The sequence below is a fragment of the Amblyomma maculatum genome, chromosome 11, assembly GCF_055883805.1.
Source record: "Amblyomma maculatum isolate TAMU_Amacu chromosome 11, ASM5588380v1, whole genome shotgun sequence".
Taxonomy (NCBI): domain Eukaryota; kingdom Metazoa; phylum Arthropoda; class Arachnida; order Ixodida; family Ixodidae; genus Amblyomma; species Amblyomma maculatum.
Window position 1 is genome coordinate 2,658,013 of NC_139354.1, and position 17,173 is coordinate 2,675,185.

A 17,173-nucleotide genomic window follows, 5' to 3' on the forward strand; every position below is an offset into this window, starting at 1 on the left:
TGCCTCGATTTGGTTAATATCACGTAGTTAATATGCGGATTCCAGACAGGGGAAGCATATTCAAGAAGTAGGCGGATTAGTGACTTATACATTAATGATTTCGCAACCCTAGGAGCTGCCGTATGATGCGACACAGTTAACCTAACTTTTTAAGTGCCTTTGAGGTTGTTAATTCTATGTGCTTGGAACACGACATGCTGGGTGTGAAGATGAGACTAAGGTAATAGTTCTCACGGACATTCTGGATTGGGGTACTGTTAATTCTATAAGTATACATAAAAGGTGCCGTTTTATTAGTGAAAGTCATAACAACAGTTTTACGGACATTAACTGTCATTTACCATGTAGCGCACCGAGAGCTAAATGCAGAGAACAATTCTTGAAGCAGTAAATGGTCTTTAAAGCAGGAAATTTTGTTATACAATAGATATTCATCGACATACAAACATATGTTAGAGGCGATGCTACATGGAAAATCATTGATAAAAATCAAGAAAAGCAAATGGACCCAAACACAAAAATATGTGGAACTCCTTAAGGCACTTCTGCTACCATGGAATCAGGTCTATTGAAAAATACAAATTGAGAACGGTCAGAAAAAAAACTACAAATCCATTAAAGAGGCAGGAATTGTTCAGGATGGCGTCAAATTATAGAACAGTTTTGAGTGAGAAGCCGTATCGAATGCCTTTGGAAAATCAAAGCATATTGCATCTACTTGATTGCCCGTGTCGAGGTTATAGCAAATGCCGTGGGTGAATACATTAAGCTGTGTCAAAGTACTGAAACCACGTCTGAAGCCGTGCCGGACGTTTGTTAGTAAATTATGTGACTAAAGATATTCCATAATGTGTTTGTAAACAATGTGCTCTAACATTTTACATGCATGAGGGGTTAAGAAGATTGGTCTGTAATAGGATATATTTTGTTTGTTTGCTGGATAAATTTTTCGTACCAAAAATGAGTTCAGGATACCATCAAGGCCAGCAGACTTCTTAGTAACCAAATTTTAACACTACGGTTAAAACCCATTCTTCAATAATAATTATATCCTATTACTCCTATCAGAGTTCCGTTTCGAGGCATACAAAATGAGGCAGCTCATTTTGTTACTGCGACCCATTCAGATTTTTAGAGGTGAAATAAAAGTGGTACAGTGTAGCATGTACATCATGCAGACATGAAAGTAACATATAAAATCTTTCTAGGTTGACAGATCAACGTCCCAGGAGAAGTGCCCGGGATCATAGCAAGCATAGGGTTTCAGAAGGAATAAGTTGTACAGAAGTCAAGAACCTGCAGCAACACACCATGCATATCTTTGCATTAACAGTAAATGTTTTGCAATAAGAAGTTGATTGGCTGAACAAAGCTTTCATTTTTTTTATTTATGCTCGACAACTCTCGACACGATCACAATGCACTAATGGGTCAGTCATGAGCAGCATGAGAGGGAAAGAAATTCTGGCACAAAATCATGAATTTCCTAGTTATTTCTGAACTAAACTCTAGACCAACTTTTGAAAATTACATGCAATAAGGAAATCTACTTCGAAAATGGCAACAACTGCACTTGTAACACATAGTTATGAAGTAATCAAACTTTACTTCCTTGTCACCTAGCATCTGTAGCCTTTTTCTCTCTGGTTCATAGCATGACTAAATTTAGCTTTTATTACTTTTCTTATGGTTGTTACATACCCTTTATTGGCTATTATTTAACATGGCATAATAGTACGCATTTTTCATCAACATAACTTAGCAGTGAAATAGCACTTGTTTTTTCATCTTTTTATTTTTTTTTGTGTGCTTCCCTGATTTGCGCTTTCGTTTCGGCCCTGCATTCAGCCTTGGCCACTGTGTTCTTTTAAAAGGTGTGAAATCTGAGCTCCTAAAAAATGCCGACAGCATTGTGGAATCTGCACTGCAGAAATGCGAAAGGCTGAACATTGCTGGTGCACACGGTGCATCATGTTTACTCTCACTATCATTATCAACTATATGCACCATCACTGTCATCGCTAATATCATCAGTGTCGTTATCAATAATTTCAGCGTCACTGTCATTACTACTGTCATCCTCATGGTAGACAAGGAGAATTATGATGTGTGTTCCATGATCCTGGGCATGGCGCAGTTGGTTAAAGAGCTCGGCTGGGGATCCGAACAATGGAGGCTCAATTCCCTGTGCAGATAAAATTTCCACTCAATTAATTACTAATTAATAACCAGTTAATGTTAAGATATCATCACTACTAAATTACTGAGTTACGCCAATGACTTCATCATCAGTTTGATTGACCAGACTCCTGCTGACTAAATTTTTGAAGTTGCCGCCTAGCCAGATGTGACGTCACATTAGCTATAGTGTGACAGAAGTCTGTGACAGAATCATGGCCGACAGTACAAGCCGTTAAATAGGCTTTCACCTCAATAAGATGCCTTGCTTTGCTTTGGCAGACATACCGTGCCAGGTGACCTCAGAAGTTTCCTCATTGTCATTGCCGAAGGTGACCCACGCGTGATCTTCCGAGAGAGCCAAGTGGATGTCGGAGAAGCCCAAAGCCTGGCATGCAGCGACCACAGCAAAAGCCACACCGAAGCAGTCGAGCTTGTTCCCTGCAAAATACACAGCGTTAAAGGCGAAGCCATATTTATAAAGTTAACTGACTGAGGTTGATTAGTTTGTAACCTAGACAGAGTAAAACAACAGTTATAGCCAGTACTTTACATAACTCCTAACAACGTCACTTGATGTTAATTTGGAGGAACTTTTATTGGAAAGCTGAAAAAAGATGCTTTGAACAGGTAGCAGATAATGCTTATCTCTAATTCAAAAGGAAGAACATATTGCACCAATAATATAGTAGGGTAAAACTTATAGGTAACAATGATCACGGCTGGTCGGGTCCTTTACTACTCCCCTCACCAACTGGAACTCTAAATGAAGTTAGCCTTTAAATGTTCAACTGTCAAACAAACCAGAAGCGTCAAATTTCTTTAGATTATAATTTCAATCTGTAATCTGTGTCTTGTTAAGGTAACAAGAAGTTTGACACAACAGGAAATGGTTTTAGTCATGGGCGAATTCTTTGTGGTGGTATTAAATGTGGGAAGAGTGTCACTGCTAACTTATGTCATATCCGACTGTAGTGTCGCCATTTTTGAAGTAACGTGCAACCTGCGGCATGCTGGCAGGTCACCACCTGCCTAACCCGCCTCCCATCAAAAGTGTAGCAGGTGGTTCTTCGGAACTAGCCACCACCTGTCATGTCTATTGCTGTCATCTGTGCAATATTAATAAAATATGCGCTCATTAGAATGAGGGACGGTTGATTTCTGGAACAGCTTTGGCAGCAATGCACATCAGGTAAGAGTCCCATTTAACTCTCATTTAACTGTTACTTAGGTTAGTTAGGTGATTGTACTGTGCAACTGGGCTATACTCTTATGCAGGATTTCCAAGGGGACGATCTACCTGTTTGATAGAGCCAATCATTTGAAATACCTGATTTTGATGCATCCAGGCTCGAGTACTCACTCTTTTTTTGTGTGTGCATAGCCTCATCAAAAGCATAGCCGTCAAGCCATTTTCATGAAGCTCGGCAGCTTTTCTATCTACATCCAAGTGCTTAGAGCTATATTTCATGATTTATTTACCTAACGTCAACTCATTATTACAGTAGCCAGAGTGGAAAAAAATACTTGCTAGCACTTTACACACCTGGTGTGATCATTCATTTGAGTTCAACTCAAAAGAATAACATTGTTTAGTTTTCATATCCTGTATATTGGTATACAGGACATCCTGCATACCGAAGTATGAATATATTGAACTATGCCCTGATCGTCTTCATCAGGACATCCTGTACACCGATGTATGAACATACTGAACTATGTTGTGATCGTCTTCATACACGACATCCCGTATACTGAAGTATGAATATACTGAACTATGCAGCGATTGTCTTCATCAAGACATCCTGTACACCGAAGTATGAATATACTGAACTGTCGTGATCGTTTTCATACAGGACATCCTGTACACCGAAGTATGAATGTACTGAATTATGTTGCGATCGTCTTCATGCAAGTCATCCTGTATACCGAAGTATGAATATACTGAACTATGTTGTGATCATCTTCATACAGGACATCCTGTATATCGAAGTATGAATATACTGAACTATGTCGCGATTGTCTTCATAGATGACATCCTGTATACCGAAGTATGAATATACTGAACTATGTTGCGATCGTCTTCAAGTCTTATATATTTAGATCCCCACAAACCCATATTGATTGAATAGATTTACAACGGAGGTCACTCAAGTGATATAATAAGCTAATTTTTGCAAGCATCGTGAATTAAATTTAAGTTGTGATTAAAAGTCATGATTTAAAATTTAATTCTTGAAAAAATCCACACCTGCCACCAATGCAGCAAAACTTACGAAACAAAAATCGGTGGACTAAATCACTTTTTTCTGTTTCTTCAAATATTATGATTCTTCAAGTAGGTACCCTTCTTGCATGCCCACAGCTAAAAATAGCCACTTCAGTAAAACCGAAATCAACCAACCAGTTTCTCGCATCAAACAAGGCAATGCTGGGAGTGCGTTCAAAAAAGGCATTGAGGCAACTGCATAACAGCTTGCCAAAAGTGCCAACCCCTCGTCACATTTCTGCTACAAGCAGCTGTAACAAACATAAGACTTGCACAAGCGTTCAAAAGTTTCTCTCTGAAAAATGTAAATATAAAGTATGAAATGACACATGTTTTGCTGATGAGAGCACACACAGATTTACACTTGCTAATTATATGCTGTGTTTCTGCACATTCAGTAGGTGCACACGAAAATATAAAAATGCATCACACGTCATACATCCAGCAGTATAGCTGTATACAGTAGTATTCAACAGGAAAAGAAATACCAACACAAAAGAAACAAACGTGCATATGCACTCACTGTAAAGTGTAAGGGCAATCTTGTTTTTGTAGAGTGGTGCCCAAATGAAGGGCTCTGTCTGGAGTTTAAGGCACTTGTTATTCATTATTCTGTCACCTTTGGTCCTCTTATCAAAGGCCAGGGGTTAATATTCACTGCATTAGTCATAGAGAGAGGAAAGAAGACCTTTCCCTGAGACAAGAAATGGCACCATGGTCTGCACTAGCACTTCAAATAATAATAATAATAATAATAATAATAATAATAATAATAATAATAATAATAATAATAATAATAATAATAATAATAATAATAATAATAATAATAATAATAATAATAATCAATCAATCTTTATTTAATGTGCGCAGGAACAACCATGTGGTCTTTGTGCTGCAGCACAAATAAAAAAAAAAATGAAAAAGCACAAACATGTTTACACACACAGAGAGAACACAAAAAAAAAATAAATAATACATGAAATGAAACTGAGACGAAAAGTATTACGGAAAGTAAGCAAACAATGAGTAGCATCACTTATATACACAGTGAGAGAATTTTTTAGCACACCAGGAAATAAAGAAAAAAAAAAAAACGGTAGATAGAAGAGAAAAAAAAAACAACAACAGATAACTGACATTGATTATAGTAATATAGAAATATACATAAAATAAACAACCATTCCAGGCGCAACAGTGCATGGTACTTAAAACACAGGCTAGAAATACAGAATAATACAATAAAGAAGTAAAATTAAACAAGGGACAGTAAGATTCGAATATAAAGTTTAAAGTTGAAATATAAGTAAGAAACGGATAAAAAGTAGTTCACGATACAGACAGCATTGAACAGGAGAAAAAGCAAAAAGTGAAGTAAATACAATTTAAGGCTAGAAAGTGGGAGTTATATGTGATACAGTACTATTTAGAATACAACGCTACGAACATCCAATGTAAATGAACAGAGCGAGTTTTGGAAGATGTCAAGGTGAGGACAAAAAGAGTTAAATAACCACTGCATCCTGTCCAGAGGGGAGCGGGAATGAAGAGGAGAAACCTGAAATGGTCTGAATTCCCTCATGCTCTTTCGCGGAACGCGCAGTAGGATAAACTCTAAGAGCTGAGGGCACATAATGTGACCATGAAGGAGTTTGTACAGAAATATGATATCAAGTCTGATACGACGGCAGTGAAGGGAAGGAAGATTCAGTTGGGTGCTCCTGGTGGAGCGAGAGGGGGAAGTTGCGCAAGGAAAGCGATAATGAAATATCCGTAAAATTTTTTTTTGTACTCTGTCAACCTTGCCCAAGTTCGATTTGCAAGTGCCATTCCAAACAACCGACGCATACTCCAAGACCGGCAGGCATATGGACAGGTACAGTTTTAGGAACGGAAGTGGAGTATGGAACTCTCTCGAAAGTCTGCAAACGAATCCGAGTGTGCGCATAGCCCGCTGAGCAATGCGTTTAGTGTGAGAGGAGAAGCTGAGGGTGCGGTCAAAAAGTACACCAAGGTCATTAATTTCATCAACCCTATCCAACAGCACAGAATTCACAAATAATGGTAGAGAAAGCTATGTGTTTTACGAGTAAAGGACACAACCCTAGTTTTGGAAGAATTGAGGGTAAGTCGATTCATCGCACACCAATCAGAAAAAGCAGATATGTCCGATTGCAACAACACGCAATCTTGAAAAGAATGTATTACCTTGAATATTTTTATATCATCAGCATAAAGAAGAAACGAGGAGTTCTTTATCGCCGAGGAAACATCATTAATAAAAACGGAGAAGAGAGGCGGGCCTAGTACTGAACCTTGAGGAACTCCACTCGTTGCAGGGTAAACGAAAGAAGTCTGTCCATTGACACTGACAAAGCAGAAGCGATCAAGGAGATAGTTGCGTAGGAGGGCTACGAGAGAGACTTCAACGCCAGAGAGTAGAAGTTTTTCAAGAAGTAGTGAGTGAGTAACAACGTCGAAAGCTTTGCTCATATCACAGTACACAGTGTCAACCTGACCCCTCTGAAGGACTGCTGCAGAGGCATACGTCATAAACGTGACTAGGTTGGTAGAAGTAGAGCGACCCGACATGAAGCCATGTTGATTAATAATAATAATAATAATAATAATGATGATTGGTTCACAGGAAAGAAAAGGCGCAGTATATCACACTTGTTTTGTGGAAACCTGAACCACACCATGAGGGAAGAGAAGAAAGTGAGCGTGAAAGCGGAAAGAGAGATGGGAGTAATTTCGACCACCTGGGGATCTCTAGCGCACACTGACATTGCACAGCACACAGACACCACTTCATTTCGCCTTCATCGAAACGCAGCTGCCAGCGGTCGGGATCGAACCCGGGTACTCCGGCATAGTCGGGCATCCTACCACTGCACCACCGCGGAGGGGCATTCCACTTCTGTCCAGTGAGAAAGTCATCAAAGAGATGCAAACGAAAAAAAGCCCCTTCAATGCCTATTTATCTCTGTAAAAATCCATTTTATGGCTCTCTTTGGCTGTAATGAAATACGTTCGGCAGTGAACACAGTGTTTACAGCTTGAAAAAAATGCATTAAAATATTTCCCAGCCCTCAATTCAAACTTTCAACAACTTTACACACAAATAAAAAACGCTCTGCGATCCCCGTCTTTTAATAAATGCTAACACAACCTGGGCTCCGGGATCTGTTACAGCACCCCCCCCCCCCCCCCGCCTCCTTCCCAATAAAAGAAAACAATACCAACACATGCAGTTTATACAGGAAATTCACCACTGGTGGCGACACCTGTGATCCAATACTTGCACTTCTACTGCCTCCTAAAAGGACAGTGAACAAAAAATTTGCACTCCAAGATTACTGGTCTAAATGATCGCTGTGGCAAGAAAGTGAATAAAACAACATTCTTCTGAAGTTGATTCAAGAAGAAAGTAGTCATTTTAATAAATATTTCTCAATCCCCCTCACTGCATGACCACCTGTGAAAGCTCCAACAATAAAAGTGACATCAACCCTGCCCATTCCAAGCCCTCACCTGCACAGAATGCACAAAAGGAAGCAATGAAGCAATGACATTCTTTTGCTTCAATGGACAGCCCATTTCATTCACCTTTCTTGCATCCATGCTTTTAAGATCTTCTGCCCGCATTTTATGCTGGTATACCTGTGGGGGGGCGCTTGCCTGATTTGGTCTGAATTGATCAGAAACGCCCAGTCTGCAGTGATGACCTGCAGTGATGGCACTTAAAAAAATGGGGGGAAGGGGAAGGGGGGATGCACACTAAAGCTTTGTTTTCATGGGTATAGCATTCATGGCTCCTAGTTGTGGCTCCTCTTGCAAATACTCATTCGCGTATATCAACTCTGCTATTTGCTTAACCAATGATCCTTTAATTTGTGCTTCCATTATTTTGCTCATATTCATTAGCATGTTGCTGCACACTACTCAGTTATATGAAAGGCCACCTGGCATAGATACTTAAAAAGCCCTGCTATTATCAATCCTTACAGACGTGCCTAATGGCCTAGGAGTATCTATCCTGGAAAGTTTGATTCCTATCTCACCCGGGATTCGAATTCTGCCTCTGCACCACTGCTCCTTTCATATTGGCCTAATTAAAGCTCCTGGAGGCTTTAGTCCTCGTTGCCAGTCTGTGCTAGTTAAAAAGTCAGTCAATTTTAGTTACTTCACTGATTAAAATTCTTTCCGGTGCAAACATATGGGTGGCAAATGATATTTATTTATTTATTTGTCTTTACCCTCAGGGCCGTACAGGCATTTCAGAGGGGAGTGGGCAAAAAGAAATACAGGAAAAAAAGAAACACTGCAAAAATCGGGTACATAAATAATACATCCTATATATACAATATTAGCTATGAAATCGGCAATAATTGTATTAGTAGACACAAAACTAGTAGTACTTGAACTACTCAAAAGGAGGAAAATTCAAGAGGTTAAAGTAGCAAACCGCTGGAATGGAAAGAGGAAGCCACGGAGCTGATGGAATAAGGAAATCAGGGAAGCTATTGAACAACGACGGGCTGCTTCAAGGGAACACCGAGTTGCAAAGAAAGCACAGGCTTCTCAGGAGGAAATCGCCCAAAAATGGGAATCATATCGACAAAAGAAACTTGAGGTACAGGCCCTTGCTCAAAGTAAAATAAAGCAGTCCAGCGATTGCTGGATGGCTGACATACATGATGCCTCTAGAGGCGGAGCAAGAAAATTCTGGAACCATATAAGCTGGCTAGGGAAGAAGAATCAAAGAAAGCAGGATCGGATTCAAGATAACGAGGGAAATTTTTTAAAGGGAGACAACGCAGTGAACCACATTACATCAGCTATAGCCGAGTCATTTAAGAGCGACGATAGGGCAATCTCCGAAAATCAGGAAGCAACACAAGGTAGCAGAATACAAAGCAGCTTAGAACTGACCAATCTAAACTGGAAAAAGGCAGAAAAAAATATTCCTAAAAACACATCTACGGGAATAGATGGAATTCCGATCAAGCTGATTAATTAACTCGGTCCAAAAAGTAAGGAAACGTTATTAAAAGCTCTGGAAACAGTCATAACGAATACGCAAATTCCGGACAGCTGGCGGCAGAGTAAAATGAATTTCATTTATAAAGGGAAAGGAGACAGGATGCACATAAAATCCTACAGGCCGATTACCATAACATCTGTTATGTACAGGTTAGCCATGCAGGCGGTGAAATTAAAGGTGCGAGCATGGGTAGAAAGTAACAAGATACTCGGAGAACTTCAGAACGGCTTTAGAAATGGTAGGCACTTAGATGATAGCCTATTCGTGCTTACCCAGTGCATCAAAATATCTAGAGTGGAAAATAGACCTTTGTATTTGGCCTTCCTGGACATAAACAGGGCGTATGACAACGTAAGCAGGGAACTCCTGTGGAACATATTAAAAGAAGGTATCGGTTATGAGATAATAGAGTTCCTACAGGAAATATAAAGGGATAACAAAGTAGAAATTACGTGGGAAGGGATAAGAAGTACGGAGGATGTCAAAGTATGCAAAGGATTAAGACAAGGCTGTCCTCTATCACCGGTGCTGTTCATGCTTTATATGATAAACCTGGAACGGAGGATACAAGACAGTAACCTAGGTTTTAACCTGTCATATAGATTAGGTGGAAAGGCGGTAGAGCAGCGCCTCCCCGGTTTGATGTATGCAGACAATATTGTGCTGCTAGCTGAGAGTCTGGAAGAATTGCAAACTCTAGTTAAGTATTGCGGAGATGAAGGGGACGCACTAGGCTTCAGTTTCAGCGCAGTTAAGTCGGGGCTGATGATTTTCAACGGCTCAACTGATTAGGGTCTTAAAATACAAGGCCATGAAATACCTAGAGTAGCTGAATATAAATATCTGGGGGTATGGGTAAACGAAGGATTGGCATACATTGGAAAGCATGAGCAATCACTTAAGGCCAAAGGGAGAAGGAATGCCGGGATAATGAAGCATAAGGCATTGTGGGGATACAATAGGTATGAGGTTTTGAGGGGTATTTGGAAAGGAATTATGGTGCCCAGACTTACTTTCGGAAATGCGGTTTTGTGCCTAAAATCAGAGGTACAGTCGACATAAGAAATAAATCAGAGATCCGTTGGACGATTAGCACTAGGTGCCCACGGCAAAACTACAAATGAGGCGGTACAGGGAGATATGGGCTGGGCACCATTCGAAGTACGGGAAGCTCAGAGTAAAATATTATATGAGGAACGCCTGAGGAAATTGGACAGTAACAGATGGGCAGCTAAAGTATTTAAATACCTGTACTTAAAAAGCGTGGACACACAAAGGAGAAAAAGAACTAGGAAACTAACTAGTAAGTATGCTAGTCACAAGGACGGAGAAATAAAGAGCATTAAGCAACAGGTGAAAAATACAGAAGGTGAAAATTGGATAAATTCGATGGAAAAGAAACAGAGTGTGGAATTATACCATAAGTGGAAAATGCAGATCAGGAAGGAAGATTTCTTTGATAACTCAAGAGGCAGTGCCCTACTTTTTGAAGCTAGATCAGGGTGCCTTAGAACACGCAGCTACAAAAAGAAATTTAACAATGGAGATGACGCATGTGCTATATGTGGAAACTCTAGTGAAACAACTGACCATATTATACTCGAATGTAATGGTGTCCATCCGGAAGTTGATGCAGACGCAATCACTGTTCCTGAAGCTCTGGGGTTTAGAGATACCAGTGGCCGGGTGAATTAACCGGCGGTGGAAACTAGCAAAAAACGACTGGAAGATTGGTGGCTTAAAAGCAGAGAAGTGACATAATGTTAGTAATGTAGGAACAAAAATTTAATAAACAGAATGATGGTTTAGTTAATCATTCTAAATCAATAATTAAGATATATGGAGAAAAATGAGCATGATAGCTACTGCTACCACCCCGTTTCAAAAGGGACGCTCCTATATTCCATCCATCCATCCATCCAGTGATTTTTAATGGTAAATTAAAATTGGAAAGCCTCTTTTCTTTGATATTGTAGTGCTCGATCTGTACTATATGAGGCAAGGTCTTTTCATCTCCACCATAATCTGATGACATATTTTGCCCAGTGTTCTGTCCCTTTAAGTTCAATAGAATACTATTTGGAAGAAGCTGACATGGTATTTGCATCCACTGAGCGGGCGTACTATTTCATAACTACAAGGACTGATGAGGTAAACGCTTTTGCGTCAAGCTTTACGTCAACTAGCTGTTTCGACGTCACACATGTTGAAAGGGACAAGACATATTTTTCATTTTTTGAATTTTCCCTTTATTGAAAAAAATACATGCAATACCATGCTACACTACACCCTTTACAGAAGGTTGCACTGACATTTCAAAAATATTGTAAGTAAATTTTCTAAATAAACATGTAATTTCAATTAAAAATTTGGCTCACAAGCATCACAATTATGATTTGCACTGAACAGCCCTTTAAGAAATCTCCTTCTTGCTGCAATTATTGTGCTGCAATGGAAGCTGATAATTTTACGGAGCCTTTCCATGTCCATGACATTTAAGAATGCACATATCTTTTTCCACAGTCAAAGCAACACTTCTACAGTTGGAAGATGTAGTCTGAATTTCAAAACACAAACTTTAATTTTAGGACCTAATAACATGGTTAAACAAACTAAACCTTGAATTTTAAGAACAATTAGATATGAAAATAGAAAACTAACCGAGACAAACTCATAACCGTGAAGAAAGAGCAGAGAAATGAACTTCGGTGACACCGCACTGCGAACAAGGCAACTGTAAATCTGTTCGCACTTAGTGCAGGTGTGATACCCCCGAAAAAAGAAAAAAATTGTAATGTACGCAGTTCAGAAGCTGGAGCATGATGGATCACGACAGCCCTGACGGCACAAAGAATTTCTACCGACTTTATAACACGTGGGTCGAAATGTGCACGTATTCTGGTCACCAACACATAATATGGATATACATTATCCGGGACGGTATCAAGTAAATGACATAACAAACATTGGACAAATCAGCCTTTATAAACACACATTAAGAATCCCTCCTAGAGCGTCATAACCCGATTATTAATTTGACACGACCACCGTCCTTATATATGTATAGTAGCGGTCCCTCGACATCGCCACCGTTTGTGAAGAAGCGGTAAGCAGAAGCAAAATATCACTGAATTCCATGCCCACCTTCTGACATTTTTCATCCCGACAGCCACGCATTGGCGCAGCAACTTGACTTCGAGAAAGCGGAGGGGGCTGAATGAAAACACATTTATCAAAAAGCGAGCCAGTGAATTTTATTTTTTATGCGCACGAAACGGCGACGACATCTACGATCCGCGGTGCTCCGATACAGCGAACGTACGCATGGTTACTTGAGACGCGCTGTCAGATTACAGTCCGCGCTCGTTGTGTCAACTACGCAATAAGCCACCGGCCAGCCGCGCGCTGCTCGCCTCCGAGGCGACATCTTCGGCACTCGCCGCCGCCGACGCGCCAACGGTCCGAACGTCGCGTATTTTCTTTTTTCCCTCCATCCCTCCTTCCGCTCCAACCCCTCGCCATCTGGTCCAGAAACGAAAGCGAAAATCGCCGCGCACTGGCCGCTGCACCGCTTGCACACAAACACACGCTCACATACACGGCACCACCACACAGCAATCGATCACCTCCGTTTGCCGGTAGTCCAGCATGAGAATGGAGGCAGTCAGACCCCTCCGACAAGCGGTCGCCGAAAGTTACGCAATGCATCGGGTTTTTCCCCGAACATACATCGAGCTGGTGCTGTGCGGCTCCCACTTACGTCAGCGGAGAGAAGCGAGCGCGTACTGCCGCGTAAATAAACAACCAAATCTCCATCGATTACGTGCGTGCCGAGAGAGAGAGCGGCGGCGCGTGAACTCACCGGTGAGATAACTGTAGAGAGACTGGAGGTGAGGCCGATCCTTGTAGTAACTCCTCGTTAAAGACGACCAGATCACGTCCGATACGCGCTTGATGAGATCGCGCCTGCCGGCAGGGGAGTCCGTCTCGAGCACGCTTAGGTCGAGCGATCCCTTGATCTGACAGGCGAACTTAGCGTGCAGCGCTTCGATGGGACCGCACTCAACGACGGGAAAGCACGGCTGCTGAGGCTGGTGATCGCCGGACGCCGGCTCGACGCCCACGTTGCGGTGGAATGTCAGCAAGTTCTCGATGTACCCGGTCACGATAGAGAGAAGTGCCAGGTCGGGTTCGTTGTCGCTCTCCAGCTGGGCTCGAAAGAACTCGACAACATCGTCCACTTTGCGCATCGGAAAATGACGCTTCACGCCAGCACCGAGCGCCATGTTTGTTTTGAGGCGCTGCGCAACGCGCGCCTGGAGCCGTCGAACGTCGACTCACAGAGCCACCGCCAGGGCCGCGCGAGGCGCGCGTCGCATGCTACCACTCCGCTTCACGTAAGAAAATACCACGACCGACGGTGGAAAACACACTCAGTTGTTTTGGTTGTTTTGCCCTGTTTTGACTGCGTTTGCGGTTTACGAGCTTGTCGATCATACAGGCTGCTTTTAAAGTCTCGCTCACGCCATTATTTTATTGGTTTGTTAGAAATCTTGCCTTTGTTGGTTCCTGTACGCATGGTTTGTTGCCCACACACTGTATGTAGAGTGCGCTCAAGCTGCTCAAGCGACGCACCAGGGAATGCCGAGTAGTTCAAATTCGTAACGGGTTGAAACAAGACCTTATCGCACTTGGCCTTAATTTTTCTCCAGGCCCTGCATTCTGAGGGTGTTAGGGACCTATCTGGTACTGGATAGATCCTTCTGCTTAGTCTAGGAGTCTGAGAGCTCCTTGTAGGTCATGATAGGGTCTCCGGGTAGCGGGGTCACTATGGTAGCGATGGGCAGCCTCATGACTTGGTAGAACCTCGTGAGTTGAAGCCCAGATGACCGAAACATCCCGGTTTAGCGGGTGCTGTCTCAGTAGACTGGCCGCCTGCTTGGAAATTAAGCCTTTGCCGAAGTTCCTAACAGCCGCCTTATTATCTGAGAGGATCGTTTTGGCTTTAGTGCCAGTACATGCTAGCGCTATCGCAGCCTCTTCAGCTATTAAAGCGTTACGCGTGTTATACCTCTGCCACACGGTCACTTTCGATCCTCATTGAACTCGATCTGCATTGAGGTTTTCAAGAAGGATTGAAGCGTCTCGTTCTACACGGCCGTTTTCAATGAGCACTGAAAAATTTTCCTCTTGTGCGCTTTAGAGCTCACTGATGACGAGGGTGCCGATGGCCGCATTCGAGTGTGCTTGAAACCTCAAGAGCGCTTGAGGAAGCAGCTTGAAGTCAGGCTCGAGCTCGATTGCACTTGAACGTTGCCGTGTGACGACCTCGATCTGCATTGAGTTGAATGCAGATCGAGCTCAATGAGAATCGAAACTATCCGTGTGACAGGGGTATTAATGAATCCAATTACATTCTGGGAGTGGTTCCCATCTACCACTGCTACGACCGCGGCCCCTTCTAGCTCGCAGGCAGCATCACAATAGGCTGATTCCTCAGGAGGGTCGTTTAATAGTTTGCTCTGAATAAATTTTGCTCTATGCTGTATTCGTCCTTGTCATGAATCGGGTGCATACTCTTAAGGATCGGTGGAATTTTGAATAATTTCCGTGTCTCAAGTTCCAGGAGTTCAGCAATATAGGGTGGCTCGCCTGACTGAAGCTGTAGTTCTTGTAGTATTTTTCGGCCCACAACAGTGGAGTTGAGCCGCCAGATCCGGGCCTCCCTGAACGCTTTAGCAATCTTTTCCTAGGTATTATGCATTCCCATAGCTAGAAGCTTCTCTGTCGACGAGTTCGACAGTGTGTGTGTGTGGGGGGGGGGGGGGGGGGGGCGGGGGGGATGCCTAAAGTCCTTTTGAATGACGTTCTGATCATTTTGTTTAACTTCTCTACTTCACATGATTGAGATTGAGAAAGGGGGTGGCATAAGCTATCCTGCTGATTATGAAGGCACGAATCAGTCTTATTAGGCAGTTCTCTGAGGCCTTTGTTCCTCAGAGAGATCCTCCTGAATATCCCCGTCGCTTGGTCGACATACGTCGAAAGCTTTTTAAGGATGGTGGTGTTTTTCCCATTCTGCTGTCGGAAATAACCCAGGATCCTAATGGTGCCGACTCTCGGTACCTTGCTCCGTCCCACGTATACTTCCACTGGTTTGTGTAGGTGCGGTAGGTGGAATTCTCGGGTTAGTTGTGCTTTGCTGCACATTGAGAACAGTTCAGATTTGTGAGAAGAGCAAGGTAGTCTTCGATCTGGGGCGTAGTTCGCAACTATATACGCTGCTTCCTGCATCCTATGCGATATATCGACGCTGGAGCTTCCATCGGTCCAGATTGTGATATCGTCTACATAGATGCTATGTTTGATGCCTTCTATCTTATTGAGATGGGACGAGAGATCTTTCATTGCAAAATTGAAGAGTTCTGGGGAGAGGACGGATCCCTGAGGCGTTCCTCTGCCACCGGTACTGATGGGCTCGGACCTAAGTCCCACGAAGCTAACTTCAGTTTTCCTGCAGGTGAGGAAATCTTTGACATAGTTGAAGCACTTGCTTCCCACTCTAGCCGAGTTGAGGCCTTCGAGAACCGCTCTATGCTCAACATTATCAAACGCCTTAGTGAGACCGAGTCCCTGGATGGCTCAAATGATGCATCGTCCTCGGGAGCGTCCATGATATCGTGCTTTAATCTGAACATGACAACCTGTGCGCCTAATCCTGGCCTGTACCCTGCCATCTCCACTGGCCAGAGTTCATTGGTTTCCACATGCCTAGAGATTCTGAGTTAATTTGACCCTTTTTTTATTAGGTTTCCCAGATAAGAGGTGACAGATATGGGCCTCATGTTGGATATTTCAAGTTTCTTGCCCGGTTTAGGAATAAGGACCAATCTGGAGATTTTCCACTCCTGTGGGATTTTGGCCCCTTTCCAAATTTTATTCATTACTTCGCAAATGAAGTGCAAACAGTCTTTGTCCAAATTTTTAAGCATAGTGTTGTGATATTCACTTCACTTCACTTCACTTTATTACCTTAAAGACCCCACATTGGGGGTATTACATAAGGGGTGGGAGTACAAACATAGATTGAATATGATTGCCTACATGATATTTATTAAGTGCATATTTAAACTGTTTACAAAGCTTGATGGGCAGGTGATGGCGTCAACATCGTGGGGAAGGCAATTCCAGTCTTTTGCAGTGCGAAGAAAGAATGATGAAGAAAAAGTGACGGTGCGGGCGCGCTGGCATGAGACTACTAGTGGATGGCCGGTGCGATGAGATATGCGAGCTGGCGGTGTGATGTAGGGTGGTTGGCCGAGGGAACTGTAAAAAAAAAAAAAAAAAACTTATGTCTGTAAAAAATATTGTCTGGCCCTAGAGAAGATCTCTTTTTGAGATCCTGCAGGACCGCCCTAATTTCTGCCACTTCAATTGGAGCATCTATGGCCTTATCTCGGGCCCGGTATAGCAATGTAGAGGGGGGGAGCGGGATCTTGACGTATATGTTGTTCTGATTGCATCTAGCAGTTCCTCGTTTCCACATTGGAACGTATGCTTGATCTTAATCTGGTCTAGTGGGGTCCGTCTCTTAGTGTTATTTGGATCGATGAGGTAGCGGAGGATAGCCCAGGTCTTGGGAAGGCTCATGTTGAACCTCATCTCATGACACACCTTGGCCC

The 17,173-nt window shown here is 42.5% G+C and overlaps 1 protein-coding gene across 2 annotated transcripts in view; it reads right to left on the bottom strand.

Annotated features, from left to right (window-relative positions):
- Mnn1 (menin 1) overlaps positions 1–13,816 on the bottom strand; it is a 52,295-nt gene extending 38,479 nt beyond the window's left edge. For both annotated transcript variants that reach the window (XM_084583697.1, XM_084583696.1), the window contains exons 1-2: positions 13,354–13,816; positions 2,467–2,619 (exon numbers count right to left, since the gene is read on the bottom strand). In XM_084583697.1, coding sequence (XP_084439823.1) covers positions 2,467–2,619; positions 13,354–13,777 — 577 coding nt within the window. In that variant the 5' untranslated portion in view covers positions 13,778–13,816. The remainder of the gene's footprint in view (positions 1–2,466; positions 2,620–13,353) is intronic.
- Positions 13,817–17,173: the final 3,357 nt, after the last annotated feature.